This window comes from Neltuma alba, unplaced genomic scaffold, assembly GCF_004799145.2.
Source record: "Neltuma alba isolate B1F8T4 unplaced genomic scaffold, ASM479914v2 tig00005191_pilon, whole genome shotgun sequence".
Lineage (NCBI taxonomy): Eukaryota > Viridiplantae > Streptophyta > Magnoliopsida > Fabales > Fabaceae > Neltuma > Neltuma alba.
The window spans coordinates 99,675-116,031 of record NW_021634011.1 but is presented as its reverse complement, the minus strand read 5'-3'; the positions used below and the strand labels follow the sequence as shown (position 1 = coordinate 116,031).

The 16,357-nt window shown below is 36.2% G+C and overlaps 4 protein-coding genes across 4 annotated transcripts; 2 read left to right on the top strand and 2 right to left on the bottom strand.

The window, feature by feature from the left end:
* Positions 1 to 318: 318 nt before the first annotated feature.
* On the top strand, positions 319 to 4,005 carry LOC114747031 (ubiquitin carboxyl-terminal hydrolase 25; the record flags this gene model as incomplete). Its single annotated transcript, XM_028935319.1, has 5 exons — positions 319 to 405; positions 523 to 677; positions 941 to 1,291; positions 1,996 to 2,124; positions 3,249 to 4,005. Coding segments are annotated over 5 exons (846 nt in total), but the record flags the coding sequence as incomplete, so codon positions are not given.
* Positions 1,366 to 9,865, top strand: LOC114747036 (glutathione S-transferase U19-like). Its single transcript, XM_028935322.1, has 3 exons — positions 1,366 to 1,376; positions 8,781 to 9,115; positions 9,203 to 9,865. The coding sequence occupies exons 2-3, from the start codon at positions 8,801 to 8,803 to the stop codon at positions 9,560 to 9,562; spliced, it is 675 nt and encodes a 224-aa protein (XP_028791155.1). The 5' UTR covers positions 1,366 to 1,376; positions 8,781 to 8,800; the 3' UTR covers positions 9,563 to 9,865.
* LOC114747030 (nicotianamine synthase-like) lies at positions 4,999 to 5,853 on the bottom strand. Its single transcript, XM_028935318.1, has one exon. The coding sequence runs from the start codon at positions 5,851 to 5,853 to the stop codon at positions 4,999 to 5,001; it is 855 nt and encodes a 284-aa protein (XP_028791151.1).
* A 4,227-nt stretch (positions 9,866 to 14,092) lies between the features above and the next one.
* On the bottom strand, positions 14,093 to 15,113 carry LOC114747021 (glutathione S-transferase 3-like). Its single transcript, XM_028935307.1, has 2 exons — positions 14,744 to 15,113; positions 14,093 to 14,672 (listed from the first exon to the last, which is right to left on the bottom strand). Exons 1-2 carry the CDS (start codon positions 15,059 to 15,061, stop codon positions 14,328 to 14,330), a joined length of 663 nt encoding a protein of 220 aa, XP_028791140.1. The 5' UTR covers positions 15,062 to 15,113; the 3' UTR covers positions 14,093 to 14,327.
* Positions 15,114 to 16,357: the final 1,244 nt, after the last annotated feature.

Here is a 16,357-nt window from a genome sequence, read left to right as displayed (position 1 = left end):
TGCTGTGTTCTCTACGTGGGCACAGCTGTTGGGTATAATGCGTGGGCCATTTATGAATCAAATATACATCTTCATCCAAACCATGACTATAGGCTATTCTTCCCTAGAGGTTTTAATACTATTGCACTTACCATAAAGCCTAACTTGCTAGGTTAAGGCTACCCACCGAAGAATCTTTAGAAGCCTTTAACCGGGCTGAAGTCTGTCAGATTGATCGTTCTATCCAATATTGCCTCAAGTAATCTTATTTTTCATTATTTTTGTTTCATAATATGATTTTCAACTTGTTACTTTTCTAATTCTTTCGTGCTTATGCAGGATCCAATGCCAGAATATAGGCTCTTTGGTACTATTGTCCATTCTGGATACTCCCCGGAATCTGGCCATTATTATGCTTATATAAAGGTCTGTAAATATATTCTTCACCTTTACACACATCATGTTCTCAGCAGTCTATATAATGCATTGAATTTTAAATTCTCTCCTATGTATACCAGAAACTTACTTTTGTATTGTGTATAGGATGCCAAGGGCCAATGGTATTGCTGTGATGATTCTTCTGTCTCACTTGCGACCCTCAAAGAAGTTTTGTCAGAAAAGGTTTACATACTTTTTTTTTCTCGCACTAACCAAAGGCCAGTGCCAATTAGAAATGGTTTTGCTTCAAATGGTTCAAGGTCTCATCACATTAATGGAAGTCAGGCATCTGAATGTCCAAAATCTGATGCATCACCAAAAGTAGTGCATGCGAAATCAAATTCTCAACAATCTTCTTGGAAGGACATGTCCACCGTGCCCAAGACTGGTAAAGAGCTTTCTAGCCCACGAGTGAAGGTTGATTTTAATGGAAATTCTACTTCCAAAAGAGGCCATGAAAGTTTCAATGCGAAAATTGATGTTCCGTTGAACCAGCCTGTAGTAATTAATGGACATGCAAAAGACTCGTTGGTTTGGAGAATGTCAAGAAAGATTCTTCATCAATCAGGAATGGTTTTGAAAAAAATAAATTAGATGTTGTTGACAACTTAAGAAGGAAGGATTCAGTCTTAACAAATAAAAACAGCAGTATTCAGTCTGTTGAAAAATATCCCAGAAAGTCAGATCTTGTGGATGACACTGAGAGAAGCAGAGCAATATCAGGTAAAGGACCTGATAACTATAAGCTAGAAGGCAATGGTCTCAACAAGCAGTCTAAATCATTGGAGAATAAGAGGAAGGAACCAGTGGCTACCAGCATTTTGCTTTCCCATGATGATCAGTCTGAAGCAAGAGTTCAGGAACTGAAAGACATGTATGATATGCCTTAACTCAGCCTTTTCTGAACTCTTTCACCTAACATGAGTAATGTTAGAATTTAATGAATATTTTGTTTTGATGTGACCTGGCTATTCTTTTTATACGGGTGCGCATTGATGATTTATCATGTTCCACTTTTGACTCTTTTTTAATGCCTGTCATGCAATCAAATATTAGTTGCTGTTTGAAATCAGTAATTCAGTTGAAGTTTAATTTGTTACTGTAACTGTTTGGGTATTTATATTAATGGGATTTTAGGAAGGTGATGTTGATGGGCACCTAAGTGGAGAGGAGAACCCATCGCAAAAGCATAATAGTTTGGTGGAAGAAATAAACCATAATAACCCCGAGTAACCCATACTACTCAATGTGGGGCTTATGCTAGGCACATGACTTTTGGTCTCTTAGTTTGCATTTTCTTTCTGAATAAGTCCTGAATTCATTTTCTGTCATTGGCGGTTCCACCATTTCTTTTTATTGATAGTTTCTCATTTTTCAGTTATCTCGTGGGTGCTAAAATATGTTATGATGTTATCTCTTACATGGTGTTAGGTTATCTTAGTTTTGTAGGATTCCTTTTCATGTCCAATTTGTTATGCCTTCGTTCTGTTTACTTAATTGCTCAGACAATTAGTACATCACACCTTTTAAAGTGTTTTTATATGCCTTATTCTGATGTCTTTTCAAAACATTACTCAGGCTTGAAAAAGAGGCAAAGTCAGTTTTAAGATCATGCGGCTGGACAGATAAGGTGTATGGCTATATGTCTTCTAGAAAGAGGTTGTGCGCACCAAAAGTAGGGAATTCATCAAGTGAGGATGAAATAAAGTAAGTCTAATCAGATTTTAGATTGCTCACTGGATCTGTGGTATACACAAACATGCTTACAAAATCTTTGTTGATTTTCCTGTAATTTTTTTACTGTCATCTTCTAATCAGTGCAGGGGGATGTGTTTAAAATTTGGCTATATGCCAAATGATGGGCTATAGAGTTGTTTGAAAATGAAGTTTTCATGCATTTTGTGAAGCAATATTTTATGAAAATATAGATGGAAAATATATATTATTCTAGAGGCTTAAGGAGAAAGTGTAGGAGGCCACCACGTGGTGCTTTCTTTGAAGTTTTTATAGACATAATGTGGCGTGGACATTTGGCTAATTTAGATATTTCATGAAGATATTCTAGTATTTAGGAGGTTTAGATGAAATGGACTGATCTTGATACGGAAATTTAAGTCAAAACTATGAAGCCTCACAGTGATGCTTCTGGTATATTGCGTTTGGATCTCGAGTTGTTTATATCAACATATCCCTGTGTGAAACGCATGTTCCCTGGCTGTTCTGGATCTTGGTACGGAAATTTAAGTCAAAACTAGGAAGCCTCAGAGTGATACTTCTGGTATATTGGGTTGGATCTCTAGGGTTGTTTATATTAAATATCCCTGTGTGCACGCATGTTCCCTGGCTGTTTTGTGATGTGACATCTAAGGATTTTTTTTTTTTGGGGGGGGGGTGATGTCTGAGGACCACATCCCTCTCTGAGTATGATTTCATGTTTGTTGGTGGTCATCATGAGTATTTTTGTGTTATAGAGAAAAAAGGAGACATCCATTTTCCTATAGGTTTTGTGAATGGTGGAGATCTAGACAATATTATGGTTTCATAATCTTTGAAAAGACTAGCATCCTAGTGTAAAAATATGTTTCCCCGTCTTTATTGACTTTTTTATTTTGTGTTATAGAGAAAAAAGGAGACATCCATTTTCCTAGACTTAGGTTTTGTGAATGGTGGAGATCTAGACAATGTTATGGTTTCATAATCTATGAAAAGACTGTAGCATCCTTGTGTAAAAATATGTTTCCCCGTCTTTATTGACTGTTTTATATATGCTGTGGTGGAGATATAGATAGCATTTGTTTTAATCACATAATCTATGATCTATTGCAATGCAGGAAGTTGCTAATAAGCGAGGCCAAGGGATCTTTTATATCACAGATCCCTGAGTCATTGAAAGAGTGTCTGATTGATCGTCTCCGATTATTTAGCAAAGAAAAGACACAACTTGGAAGACCGTGATGAGAAGCATGGTGTGTGGGAGACCCGTTCTTATATTCTGTAGATCATTTCCAGCCCTTCACTTAGGCACTCGCAGATTTTCATAATTGACACATTTGTGCAGCTTGTTGGCATACATATCTTGCTACCGGGCCTTGGTGTTCATAGTATGTATTATCTATTGTCCTGGTGATGGTGAGATTCTTACTGGGATGCTCAGTGGGGCATCCTTATACTCTGACTGTTCGGGCCTGTGCTGGCTGCAGCAGTAGGTTGTCATTCAAGCCTTCCTTCACCCAAAATTGACATTGTTATTCTAGATGCTCCATCAACATATTAATGTAGCAGTTCAGATATGAAGTCTTCTTGCCATGACTTCTCTTTCTTCATGGAGGCTGTGCAGCACTATTTTTTCGAGAGCATTTTGGAGATTTTATTTTGTACGATATCTGTTTAGCCATGTGTTAGCACGGAATCCTTCTCTTTTTCTTGTAGAATTGGTAAACAAATTTTCCATCCACGAAAATGAGGGTTTGCTATGTGCATAACTTGTGGATGCGTTCTATTAACAATATAACTGTACACTTTGGTAAGAATACACCATTCACTATGAAAAGGTGGCCCTGGCCTCCAATAGTTTTCTGCCTCCTTTCCCGCCAATGTAGTTTTTTCCGGCTGAGTGACATGCCTTTTGTTTCTTTTTTTTGGCTGTTGTGGCATTTGATATTTATTAGATCTAGACGGTTTCTTTAATTCCTGATTATTAGGTTTTCCAATTAAAATAATCTGTTGTAGCAGTATTCTGTATTGAAAATGTGGGTAGTATTTGATATGCCTTTGGGAATTGCCACAGCAGAGAATTGGAAGACACCAAGTGAGAATCACTTGCTGATTCAGTTCATCGACGGAGTTTGGAATTGAGAGTCTCTATTGCTGCCTTCCGATTCCTACGAGCTGTCCAATGGCTGGTTCTCATGCATACTTCAACCAATATGATGGTTCTCATGCAAATGCTAAAATATCTTGTTTTATGAATTATCCTGCTTGCCGCAAAAATCTTGATTTTTGAGCGATTCATTGAATTCTCTTCGGCTAGTCTTAGGCTTCAGGAATGGCTCGTGTGAGCACGTGGCATATTTACCTATCCCCTTCGAACTCGTCAGAATTATTGAAAAGAAACAGTACCAAGTTGAGCATTAAAACTATCCTGTGTACAAAAGTAAATGAATAAATACTGTGTTGAGGGAGTGAAAAAATGGCTAGTATATAAATAAAATGTGTGTTTGCGTTGGACGTGCATTTTTTTGGGTTATATTTTATATCAATTAAGCATTAATCAACTCTGAATAATTTTGTGTAACCCATTTAGTGCCTAAATCATTTAAATTATGCCAAAAGATTAATTTTTTCAGCATCAAAACTAAAATTGCTTTGTGAGAAATCCTGAGCTGACACTTTTATTAATATGAATGTTCTCAAATGGCTCGTAAAGAGCAACGAGGGAAGCATTTACCTGAACATTAAACACCACCCACGTGACTAGCTCATGTAGGAGGAAAACTCAAACCAACAAAGAACAAACAACAATAGCATAATTATTTCCCACCCATAAAGACGACCATCTTGAATGCTTGCTTGCCGATCAATCTAAACCATAGGCTTGCGAAGAAGAACAACTGAGTTGATCACATCGTTTGTGGGATGAAATATCGTAAGAACCTCAAAATTGCCCAAATCTTGCTCTTCCACAACAGGGTACAAGAAAGCCCTTGCCCCTTTTGCACTTCTCACAAGCAAGAACCCTCCCTCCTTCATATACTCACCCAAGTGTCCCAAAATCTTCACTTTTGCTTCTCTGCTCATTCCCACAAGAGCTGCTAAGAAGATACAGTCATATTGTACCAATTTCTCTTTAATTTGCATGATATCTTTTGTCTCAAACTTCATCCTCTTCTCAAGCTCTGAGTCTGTAGCAACGATCCTACAAGCTGCCTCGTTGGCTTTCTCATCGATGTCGAAGTTGTCAAATTTTGTGGATGCCAAGTGATGTGTGGCCATTATGAGGGAAGTGAGTGGCATTGGACCAGACCCCACAAAAGCTACCTTCTTGGGATGGACCAAACCATTGTCTCTGAGGATTTTGTTTTCTAGGTTTGCTAGTTTGACGTAATTCCCATAGTATGGGAAGAGAGTGAGGTTGTTCAAAGGTTTGGGAATTTGGGCAAGAAAAGATGAGAATTCTAACTCCAAAAGGCCTTCAGCTTGTCCACAAAGGTTAATGAGACTCTCCCTCATGTTCTTCACATCTTGGGGCAAAGATTGAATGTTAATGGAGGAAGGAAGGGTGCAGAGATTGACGAGGTGAGTGAAGAGACTGTTCACTTGCTTGGAAGGCCTAAGGGATTCAAGCTTTGATATGTCTGCATGAAGCTGCATGATTTGAGCAATGAGAACGTCTTCCGGGATCTGGGTTCCCAAGTTGAAGTTCTGGAAGGAAGCCATTGCTGAAATGAGCTCAAAGTTTGGAAAAAGAAACTGATTAAACTCAGGACAGAAGGTTCTTGTAGTGGGTTTGTGGAAAAATCATATTACTTCAGGCATTTATAGGAGGGCTCTGGAGCTGTTTGCCGTATCATAAAAACTGAATTTTAAAGTAGCTATACAAGTTATTTTTGTTGTGAATATAAGATTTTAATATACTTTATTTTTCAAGTTTATAATTTTTTCCTAAAGTATTCTTATTGATTACACATAACAAGGGAATTTCATCAAAGAATAGTTATAATACACCTAATTAATAATGGTATTTTAAAAAAATCAACACATTTGGTACAAATAATTAACTAATTTTTTTAATATTTTCAAATTAAGTTGTCTAGTTCTTATATAGGGAAGTACACAATGAAGCATATCAGTATTAATTTAACAATAGGAGGTCATGACCTTCAATCCCAAATGATGCACTGAAGAGGGGTGTTTCATGCCTCCCAGCTTTTAGCGGTCTAGTTTGGGAAAGGCAAATCTGTAGACTTAGTTATACAAGCAGCTCATGCAATTAGGAAAGAATAAACAATAAATTAAACTTGTACGTTGTGGGACCTGAATCATTTTGAGACACAAAAAGTATTAACTAACTAAACCAGAGACAGTGTTTACTGTTGTGGGGACAATTTTCCCACTAACATTTTGGTTGTTTAAATTTCCCTAAGCTCCGTTTTGAATATAATACTACCTCTAGTCCTTAATATAAGATCTTGTTGGATTTTTATTTTAGTTCTAAATATAAGATCCCAATCCACTTTGTCTCTCATATTTATACATTTTTTCTCAAGTTAATCCTTCTAACAATGGTAGTTCTAGCCAATATAATTGATTAGTAAGGATATTTTAGGAAAGACAACACATATTTATTACAAATAACTAACTTAACTTCTTTCCTTAATCCCCTCAAATTAGTCAAATAGTTCTTATAATTAGGACCAGAGGTAATACGTGGTTTGAAAAGTCCTATGTTTCATTTATAAGGTATTTTGTGGATTCATAATGTTAATTAATGTCTTTTTAAAATGTTCCTTAAATGTATAGCCTATTCCCGTTCGTTTATGGCCGTCCCGTTTGGATGGAGAGAGAAGAAAATAAAAAGAGAGAAAAAATCGGAGATAATATTATCACTCAAATTCGAAATATTTTGCATTTCCATTTTGTTTTCCATATCATCTCCTTTTTCTTTCTCATTTTTTATTTGACTCAGGGCTAGTATTGATACAAAAGTAGTAGTTTTAACAACTGAAAAAGCTCTTTTTTTTTTTTTTTGAATGAATGAAGAAGCTCTTTTTGCTTGAATATCATCATGAATCAGATGTGAAATTATATGAAAGATTAATGATTAAATGATTGTTTGATTACATGTATATAGAAAAAAATTCAATTATATTTTTGACAAATGAGAAAATTTATTCGGCGTTTCTAAAATTTCTGCTTCTGACTTAATTGAACATATTTCATTTCATAGATTATGTTGAAATGACTATAAACCTTTTCATGAGATATGAACCAAAATAATTGAAATTATCAAGTAATTTTTTTTAATTTATAAAGGACATTTTAAAGATAAACACACTGATACTCTTTACATTTTGTAAAATGTAACGCCATATAAATTGAAATATAGAACTTTTCAAAAAGATGTACGATAATAATAAACAGAGAGAGTAGAATAGGGAGGGAAGAACTTCATTTTAATTGTAAATAAATGTAAGCAAGGGATTATAATAAACATGGGTTTTACTAAATGAACGAGTGAGATGCTTAAATATTTAGGAATAAAAGAGAGGATCATTGGTTTCACACATAGGAATAGTGAAGCAGAAAGTGGTGGGAAAAAAGCAAAGCATATAATTAGGCGCTGCGAGTTCACACAAACAACGCAACAAAACTTAAAGGCATGTTTGATTCCACAACTTGTTTTAGAAAACAAAAAGTGAAAATGTTTTTTTAAGGTGGATCGGACGCCATAAAATCCTCTAAAAAGAAACAGAGAGAGCCCAAAAACGCCAAATAACAATGCAAATATATATTTTTTATTTTTTTAAAACTTATATTAAAAAAACTACTTTTCAAAATTGTCTTTAAAACATAGAAACAGAAAATAAATCAAACAGATCATAGGATTTCATCTCTGTGTGTGTGTGTGTGTGTTTTTTTTTTTTTTCCCCCTGCAATAAGATTTCTGGTCTACAGCCGCATGGAGCTTGCTTTCGTCTGGAAAGCACGCACCACACAGATTAATACTCATTTTATGATAAATTCAGCTAATATTTTAATAAAATTAGTCACGTACATGCCATCATTTTTTTAAAATGTCATTTATTATAAATTTTATATCACATTTAAATATTAATAAAAAATTGTGCACTTTTTGAAAAATAAATATCTATGATCTGAATAAAAATTTTCAAAAAAATCACATTGATCTTTTATAAATATTCAAATGTATGCATTTTCAACAAAAATTTCAAATTATTTATGTTGCTCTTCAATCTCACTCCCACGTATCTAACAAAATAAGCTAAAATTGGAATATATAATTTGACTTTTTAATTTCTAGCTCTACGTGTTTTTTTTCTCCCCTTTTTAGGAAATTCGCAAACCATTTTTTTGTCAAGAAAAAAAATATAACAGTACGTAGCAGCGTGGCAATTGGCAAACGAAAAAGTGAAATAATGAAGTTCTCTTCTCTCAGGTTCTGGATATGCTTGCTGCAGATCTTGACGCAATAATGACAATCGAACCGACGAATAAAGCAACGACTAGAAGCCCCTAGAATTCTAAACCACCTTCCCCTGCTTCTTCTTTGCATCTATATATGTAACCGTAGCTAACTTTTCTTCTAACATTCTCGGAAGTTGTGATAGATTCTGTGTTTTAAGATTGGGATTGAGGTTCAACAATGGCAGACGAAGTGATTCTTCTGGATTTCTGGCCAAGCCCATTTGGGATGAGGGTCCGAATCGCCCTGGCAGAGAAGGGAATAGAGTACGAAGGAAGAGAAGAAGACTTGAGCAACAAGAGCCCTCTGCTTCTGAAGATGAACCCTGTTCATAAGCAAATCCCAGTTCTGATTCACAACGGCAAACCCATCTCTGAATCTCTCGTCATTCTTCAATACATCGACGAGGTTTGGAATCAAAATCATAAATTGCTTCCTTCTGATCCCTACCAGCGAGCCAATGCCAGATTCTGGGCCGACTATATCGACAAGAAGGTTCGTATAATCATCATCTTAAAATAAAAATAAAATCCAGATTGAACAGTTGAATTCATTTGTGGTTGTGAATTGTTGAAATTGCAGATATATTCGACTGGGAGATTGGTGTGGGCAACTACAGGGGAATTACAAGAAAGAGCGAAGAATGAACTGAGAGAGTGCTTCAAGCTGTTGGAAGCAGAATTAGGGGACAAGACTTTCTTTGGTGGCGATACGTTTGGTTTGGTGGACGTGGCTCTGATTCCATTTTACAGCTGGTTCTTCACACTTGAAACCACCGGGAACTTCAGCATCACCGACGAGTTTCCCCATCTGGTGGGTTGGGCTAAGAGGTGCATGCAGAGGGAGAGTGTGGCCAAATCTGTGCCTGACCAGTACAAAGTTTATGACTTCCTCTTAGACCTCAAGAAGAAACTTCAACCTCAGCTTCAGCAGCAACACTGAAATCTCATGTACTTGTAAATGTTACGAGTTCGTCGGATTATTCTAGTGTTGCAACAATCCGATTATGGTCTCCATATTTCTGTGGATCCTGTTCGTGTTTCTTTCTATCTTCTGAAGCATGTCTGAGTCTCATTTTGTTCTGTAAAAATAGTAGGATCTATAGTGATGGACAATAAAAGCACTGTGATGTTTAAGTGGATATTCTTGCGTAGATGAATACTTTTGTTTTAGCATGGCGTAATTAGTGTAACTATGTTGTTGAAGTATTGAAAGAATGACGGTGGAAGATTCTGCAGAGAAAAATGGAATTTATTACATTATTTGCTCATTCTTAAACAGTACATGTGAAACGGGATTCACATCATCTGCTTCTGCTAAATGAAGGGGGAAAAACCTCAAGAAGAGTCAAACACCCATGGAACTCCGATACAGAGTAATCTCACACATAACATGAAAATATCAATGAAAGAATGTTAGACAAATGAGAAAAACAACACAAAAGTCAAAACCTAAGTGATGTCAGTCTCCTGTCTATTATTTTATTTGAATCAATCCGACGAGTAACGAATCAGCAAAACCATGCCTCCTTTATTCTTCTCACAGCACCACAAAAACACTGGACACAGAAGAAAATCTAGAAGGTGCGGGACAAAACTGGTCCCTCACAAAATACAGAGGAAGAACCACCGCAAGTGGAGGAACAGAAACACAAGTGACTACCAAAATCCTTGTCTTCCTCAACAATGGTGTCCAGTATTTTCTTCATCCTGCGACGCGTGACAGAGATAAACCGAGGAGGAGCAACCTCCGTCACCACCACGCTCTCAGACTTGAACTTGCCCATTTTGGTAGGGAGAAAAAAGCAGAGCAATCTCTGCTTTCCCAAGGAAGCTACTATAAAAGAAAGAAAGAAAGATAGAAGAATGCAAGAAGAGAGGTATGAGAATGGTTGATTTATAGGGATGAGGATTGGTGAAATTGTGGCGCAACGTTGCTGAGTTTTCTGAAGCAAGCGGCTTTCAGTGGTCGGTCACGTGGGGCTGAATCTAGCCATCTATAAAGAAGTGTCCTTTGCCATCAGCCAAAAAGTACAATGTCCTTGCATTGCATGCCTTTTTTGTATCACACCAGATTGAAAAGATTCAGAATTCTCAAGAGAGATCAACGAAGCTGAATATTTCAGAATTCTCAAGAGAGATCAAGGAAGCTGAATATTCTTAGTTTCATTCTTTTCTCTTCAAACTATGCCTTGTGTGATACTCCCTCCGTTCCTTATTATAAGAGACATTTGATGCTTATGACATGTTCCTATATATAAGAGACACTTACAAGTTGTCTCTACTTTTTTGTGTTGATTTACTATTTTACCCATATTTATTATCTCCAACTCACACTCTCTCTCCCCCCACTTCTCTTTCTTTTAATAATTTAATTGTTCTCTCTCATGCTCTCTTTCTTTATTAATGAGGGCATTTTTGGAAAAAAATTATACTTTTTACACATTAATTGTTCTTAACTAATTTTAACTGTTTTTTTGATCAACGTACTTCGGTTATTTGTCTCTTATAATAAGGAACGGAGGGAGTACTACAGAAGATACGTGATGCCGTTCGCATCATTGTGGCATGGTGTGTTTTGGCGGCGAGAAAGTCTTAATCTGTGCATTGAACCGTGTGAAGGAAAAATGAAATTAGGGTTCCTGGCAATTGAGACAAAAAAGGGAGCATTGAATACGGAAAGTGGCGAGAGTGAAGTATGAGTTTGAGGCGGATGGAGAGAGGGACCCTTGAGGATGTGGTTCGCAGCCTTAACCGCATCAGCACGGCATCGGCTGCGGAATAGAATAATTTGGTTGCCCCAACAACCCCCCCCCCCCCACCCCAAAAAAGAAAAAAATCATGTATGTATACAATACTCCACCTATTCTTAATATAGATCTAATTAAAAATTAATATTAGTTCTATATAAAATATATATTTCATATATTTATTAATTTTTTTAAATTAATCATATTAATATTTCCTCGACAAGAGAAGGAGATAATTAAGAAAGATGCTTAGAATATTTTTAAAAAAATGTGTCATATTAGCTAATTTAACTAACATTGTTGATATACTCAAATTAGTTAATTACATCTTATATTAAAGACTGAATACGTAAGAAGTGTCCAGAATAAGATTGTGAAACTCACAAGAACTCATAGGAAGGACGTAAACTCGGAGGGTGAAGTCGTATCATAAACTCACAAGAGTTTATCAACTTATCTTTATCAATAAATAATTATTGAATGAAATATGTAATAAAAATAATGCATCTGGTTTCCTTAATAAGAAGGTGGAATTTTAAGAATGCCAGCTTGCGGTTGAAGCACAGGCTCGTTACTTCGCTGGGGAATGAAAACGAGCTTCACATGGCCTTCTCGTCGTTATTTGTATAATCAATTACACTATAATTCGTCGTTTGGAGGCAATCGTGTATGATTTTTCTGCACAGAAATATACTGTCTCGGTCTTAATTATAAAACTTTGTTTATAGTCTACAAATAGGATCTTATAAATAGGACTGAAATATATATATCTATGATTTTTCAAATGATGTCATAATATACGATATAGTCATCCATAACTTCTGATACAAAATTTTATAGCAGCTCATTAAAAAGTGTGGAATTGGCATTCATCTGCGTCAAAAGAAAGATGATTTTGTTCTGAAATTTGCGAAAAGGAAGGAACAATATAACTCGCGTAATTTTTCATATTATTCTTTAGTTTTCCTAAAGCTTTATGGCCGCATTTATTTGGGAAAATTGGGGAAAGCTCCTCTGTTAGAAATTTTATTGGCAAGAAAAACTTGATAAATATTTATGCACAGAAAATATCAATATTTTACAAATTTTGTCCACATAGAATACCCGTACTCTAATTTAAGTCATACCACCCATAAAATTTTGAATGTGAACTTTTCTCCGATCTTTCCTGTTTATTTTTAGACCAAGTCCACCTTGATTAGGTTGGGCAAATCAACATTTGATTGAATTATAAGATGAGTTTAAGAAAATTAATTAAATTTTAAACGCATTTTTGGATTATAAGATGAGCAAGAGACAAAAAAATATCTGCAGTTCATATAATAGACATATAAATGACAAGAATGCAAAATTACAATAATATAATTTTTATTAAGTTGTGTTCATTGAAGAACGAGCCATAAAACACGCATCTTCATGCAAAGGCTTATTTAGCTACTAATAAAAGCCATGGAAAGTCTCATATCAGTAAAACCAGTTTCTTTATTTTCGCCAGGGTAATAATAACTAAGACACAAATATACCAGAGTCCAATCGTACAATACAAAGACGCTAAGATGTGCCTAGCTAATAACTTCAAGCAAGTACACGTGTTTGGCTATGGACCATGGAAAACTCATCAGTAAAACGAGTTTCTTTGTTCTCTCAAGTGTCTGTCCATTTCGACCAAAAAGTGTCTGTCCATCAACCCAACCTTCCTCAACCAGAATACTCATTTAGATGTTTGGTGCTTAGTCCAACTGGAGCTTCTTCCTGTAGCCCAAGACAAACTCGTAGATTTCCTTCTCATCTGCAAGTGATTTTCGAACACTTTCTCTCTGCAAGCATCTCTTTGCCCATTCAATGATATTAGGACACATTGCTTCCACTTTGAAGTTCCCTATTGTCTCGTAAACTTAGAACCATTCATAGAATGGAATCAAAGCAACACCCACAAACCCAAATGTGTCACCTCCAAAATATGGTTTGTCTCCAAGAGCCTCCTCCCATTGCTTCAAATCCAAAATCAATTCTTTTTCGCTTGCCCATGCTCTTCAACAGAGGCAGAGGGCTTTTGTTGGTCAGATCCTCTTCCTTATACTCAACTCCTTTCTCGCCCAATGCAACCCTAGCCCTCATTCCAAACATGCACCTTTGCATCCAGCAAAACGACCTCGTCTGCCATTATCAAACACGAAAAAATGAAACGGTGAAGTAAAAGTTACAGACAAGAACTGGATATTTCAAGAACAGAGAATGGAAAATATATAAAAGAAGAATGGATGATCCGCAACCCGTCAGTCCAGTCTTGCGTGTCGGTAGTTAAACATAGGCCACAAGTTTATGTTTTCTTATCGTTTCTTTGTGGGAAGCGGAATTCCGGGACCATCCCATCCTTGTCTCGCTTGTTGCTTCTTCAACGTAGCTCTTGCAGTAAACGTTATTCGAGTACACGTACTTTTCTTCGTGCTCAGCCACAAACCTTGTGGATACTAGATCACAAAGTCTAGAAATTCCATACCATTAGAGGAGCACTATTCGACTTCTTACATTTATCAACAAGTCTTTTATTGGGGTTTTGAATTATTTGATGTATGAACTGGTTATTGTGTGTCTTCCATTAATTTATATGCTTATTTGATTAATTTCTACTATAAATTATCAGCAACACACATTTCATGGAGAATGCAGTGGGTTTGGGTGAGTCCATGGTTTGACTTTTCGCACAATTGAGGAACCACACGTTAACAAATGTTGAAGACACAACCAAGATTTTTCATTGTACAATAACATCAAGAACATGTTGTTACAAACAACTTATTTTATTGCGTAATCACCAGACACAACCAAGTTGATTTCACCTTCTGACACACGAAAGGATCCACCACGCGAAACTCAAACTTTAAAACACTGTTTGTATGAGACACTTGTTATTTCTGTTTATTCTTGGCACAAGTTTTGTATTCTTCATGTGTTTCTTCAGTCCAATTGACTTTTCTTTCTGAAGTCAATAACAAAATCGTAGATCTCCTTCTCAGCAGCAAGGGATTTGGAAACACTTTGCCTCTGGATGCATCTATGAGCCCAGGAAATGAGCTTGGGACAATGTGTTTCCACCTTGAAGTTGCATAATGCCTCGTAAGTGTAAAACCAGGGAGAGAATGGAACCAGAGCAATGTCAACAAACCCAAAGGTTTCACCTCCGAAGAAAGTTTTGTCGCCAAGTGTCTCTTCCAATTGCTTCAAGTTCTCTATTATCTCCTTCTTTGCCTCTTCGTGTTCTTCTTTCTTCCCTGCCCATATCCTTCCTCCGACATCTCCCACCTGCATTTCATTACCGTGATTAAAAGAGAGAGAGACTCAGATCTTGAAGAGCTGAAAAATGAGGAAATTACCTTCTTGTTCACAAAATCAGCCCAGAATCTGGCTTGAGCTCTGAGATAAGGATCAGAGGGAAGTAAAGGAGCTGTTTCTTTCCAAACTTCATCGATGTATTCGACTATTATGAGGGATTCACAAATGGGTTCGCCTTTGCGAATAAGAACTGGAATCTTCTTGTGAATTGGGTTCATTTGCAGAAGCAAAGGGCTCTTGTTGCTCAGATCTTCTTCCCTGTACTCGTATTTGATTCCCTTCTCAGCCAACGCTATTCTGGCTCTCGACCCAAACATGCTCAGCCACTCGTCCAATAACACTACCTCTTGTTCTGCCATTGTTCAGCTCTAATGAATCTTGCACTTTCCGCAGAACATTACCAGTACGAAGGAAGAAATTATAGGCAATAGATCCCCACATCTGAAAGACACGTGGCGTTCTCTCTATTTTTTCTTCTTATCTCTGTTCATCGGCTGCTCTGTTTCGGACGGATCCCTTCTACTCCACGTTGCTCATTCTGTATCTCTCTTTTTTCAATTAAAAGTCAATGATTTTGATTACTTAACACGTCAATGTAGGGTTTGAAGTTCTATAATTGAGACGAGACTTAAATATGCCACTAATGCTCTGAAATTTTTTTTAGGAGAACGCACATACATCCAGTTTTTTTTTTTTTTAAAGCTATTGCTGTCTTTTTTGCCACTCATGTTTCATTATAATTTAACAGAAACAGATAAACTAGTGAATTCCATACGAGGAACAAAGGTCAATTATTGAGATTAACAATAAGTAGATAAACCCAGTAATTTGCTTTCAGATGCTTTCTGGTAGGCCAAAGCTGACTCATAGACTTTCTTCTTTTGGATCTTGTTCCTGGTGTTTAGGACCCACTTACTGTAAAGCTTGCGTATCAATAAGCAACAAGGTCATTGGCGTTTTTAAGAGACTATATGATGGACTCTGTTAGGATAAGAATTAACAGGCGTAGGGAAACTAAAGGGATGAGTCTCACAACATCAAGAACCAATCTTTGAATCCTCACTAAGGGAGGCACTCAAACGAAAGCTCGATACTCATTACTTTGATGAGCACTCTAAACTTATCAGATCTAGAATGTTTATATCTTATTTGAATGGTTCGGATTTGATTTCTTTTTTTATTTTTATTTATTCAAAATAATTATTTTAATATGTATAGAATCTAAAATAGAGATAATCTCTTGATTATCATTCTTTCAAAAATATTTTTTTCTATTAAAAATAATTAATTAAAAATTTTAAATATAAACCATTCAAATCAAATATAAACAGTTCAGATATGATAAATATAGAGTGTTCATCAAGATGATAAGTACTAAAACTGATTCTGTGCTTATATTTAGTGCCAACACTCTGCTTCGAATACTATATGGGGCAGGGGGGGAGGAAAAAAACCAGAGACTCAGCAGAGATTGACGTGGGGTTGCATTTTTCTGTGGATCCAATGTTCTTGGGCCAGCACTGCCATTCTTTATAATGAGATTGGGCTTGGTGTCTGGTGTCTTTAGTTAGACCCAAACCAAAACCCTATGGTTTCATTTCGTATGAAGCGTCAATAATAATAAAAAGTGTTGGGATTAAGTATTACCAAGAAAA

Excerpts from the sequence above, each read along its gene's own strand:
- LOC114747030 (XM_028935318.1), bottom strand. The coding sequence starts at position 5,853 with ATGGCTTCCTTCCAGAACTTCAACTTGGGAACCCAGATCCCGGAAGAC.
- LOC114747036 (XM_028935322.1), top strand. The coding sequence starts at position 8,801 with ATGGCAGACGAAGTGATTCTTCTGGATTTCTGGCCAAGCCCATTTGGG. Across the intron at positions 9,116-9,202 it reads CCGACTATATCGACAAGAAG|ATATATTCGACTGGGAGATT; the intron begins GTTCGTATAATC and ends TTGAAATTGCAG.
- LOC114747021 (XM_028935307.1), bottom strand. The coding sequence starts at position 15,061 with ATGGCAGAACAAGAGGTAGTGTTATTGGACGAGTGGCTGAGCATGTTT. Across the intron at positions 14,673-14,743 it reads CTGATTTTGTGAACAAGAAG|GTGGGAGATGTCGGAGGAAG; the intron begins GTAATTTCCTCA and ends AATGAAATGCAG.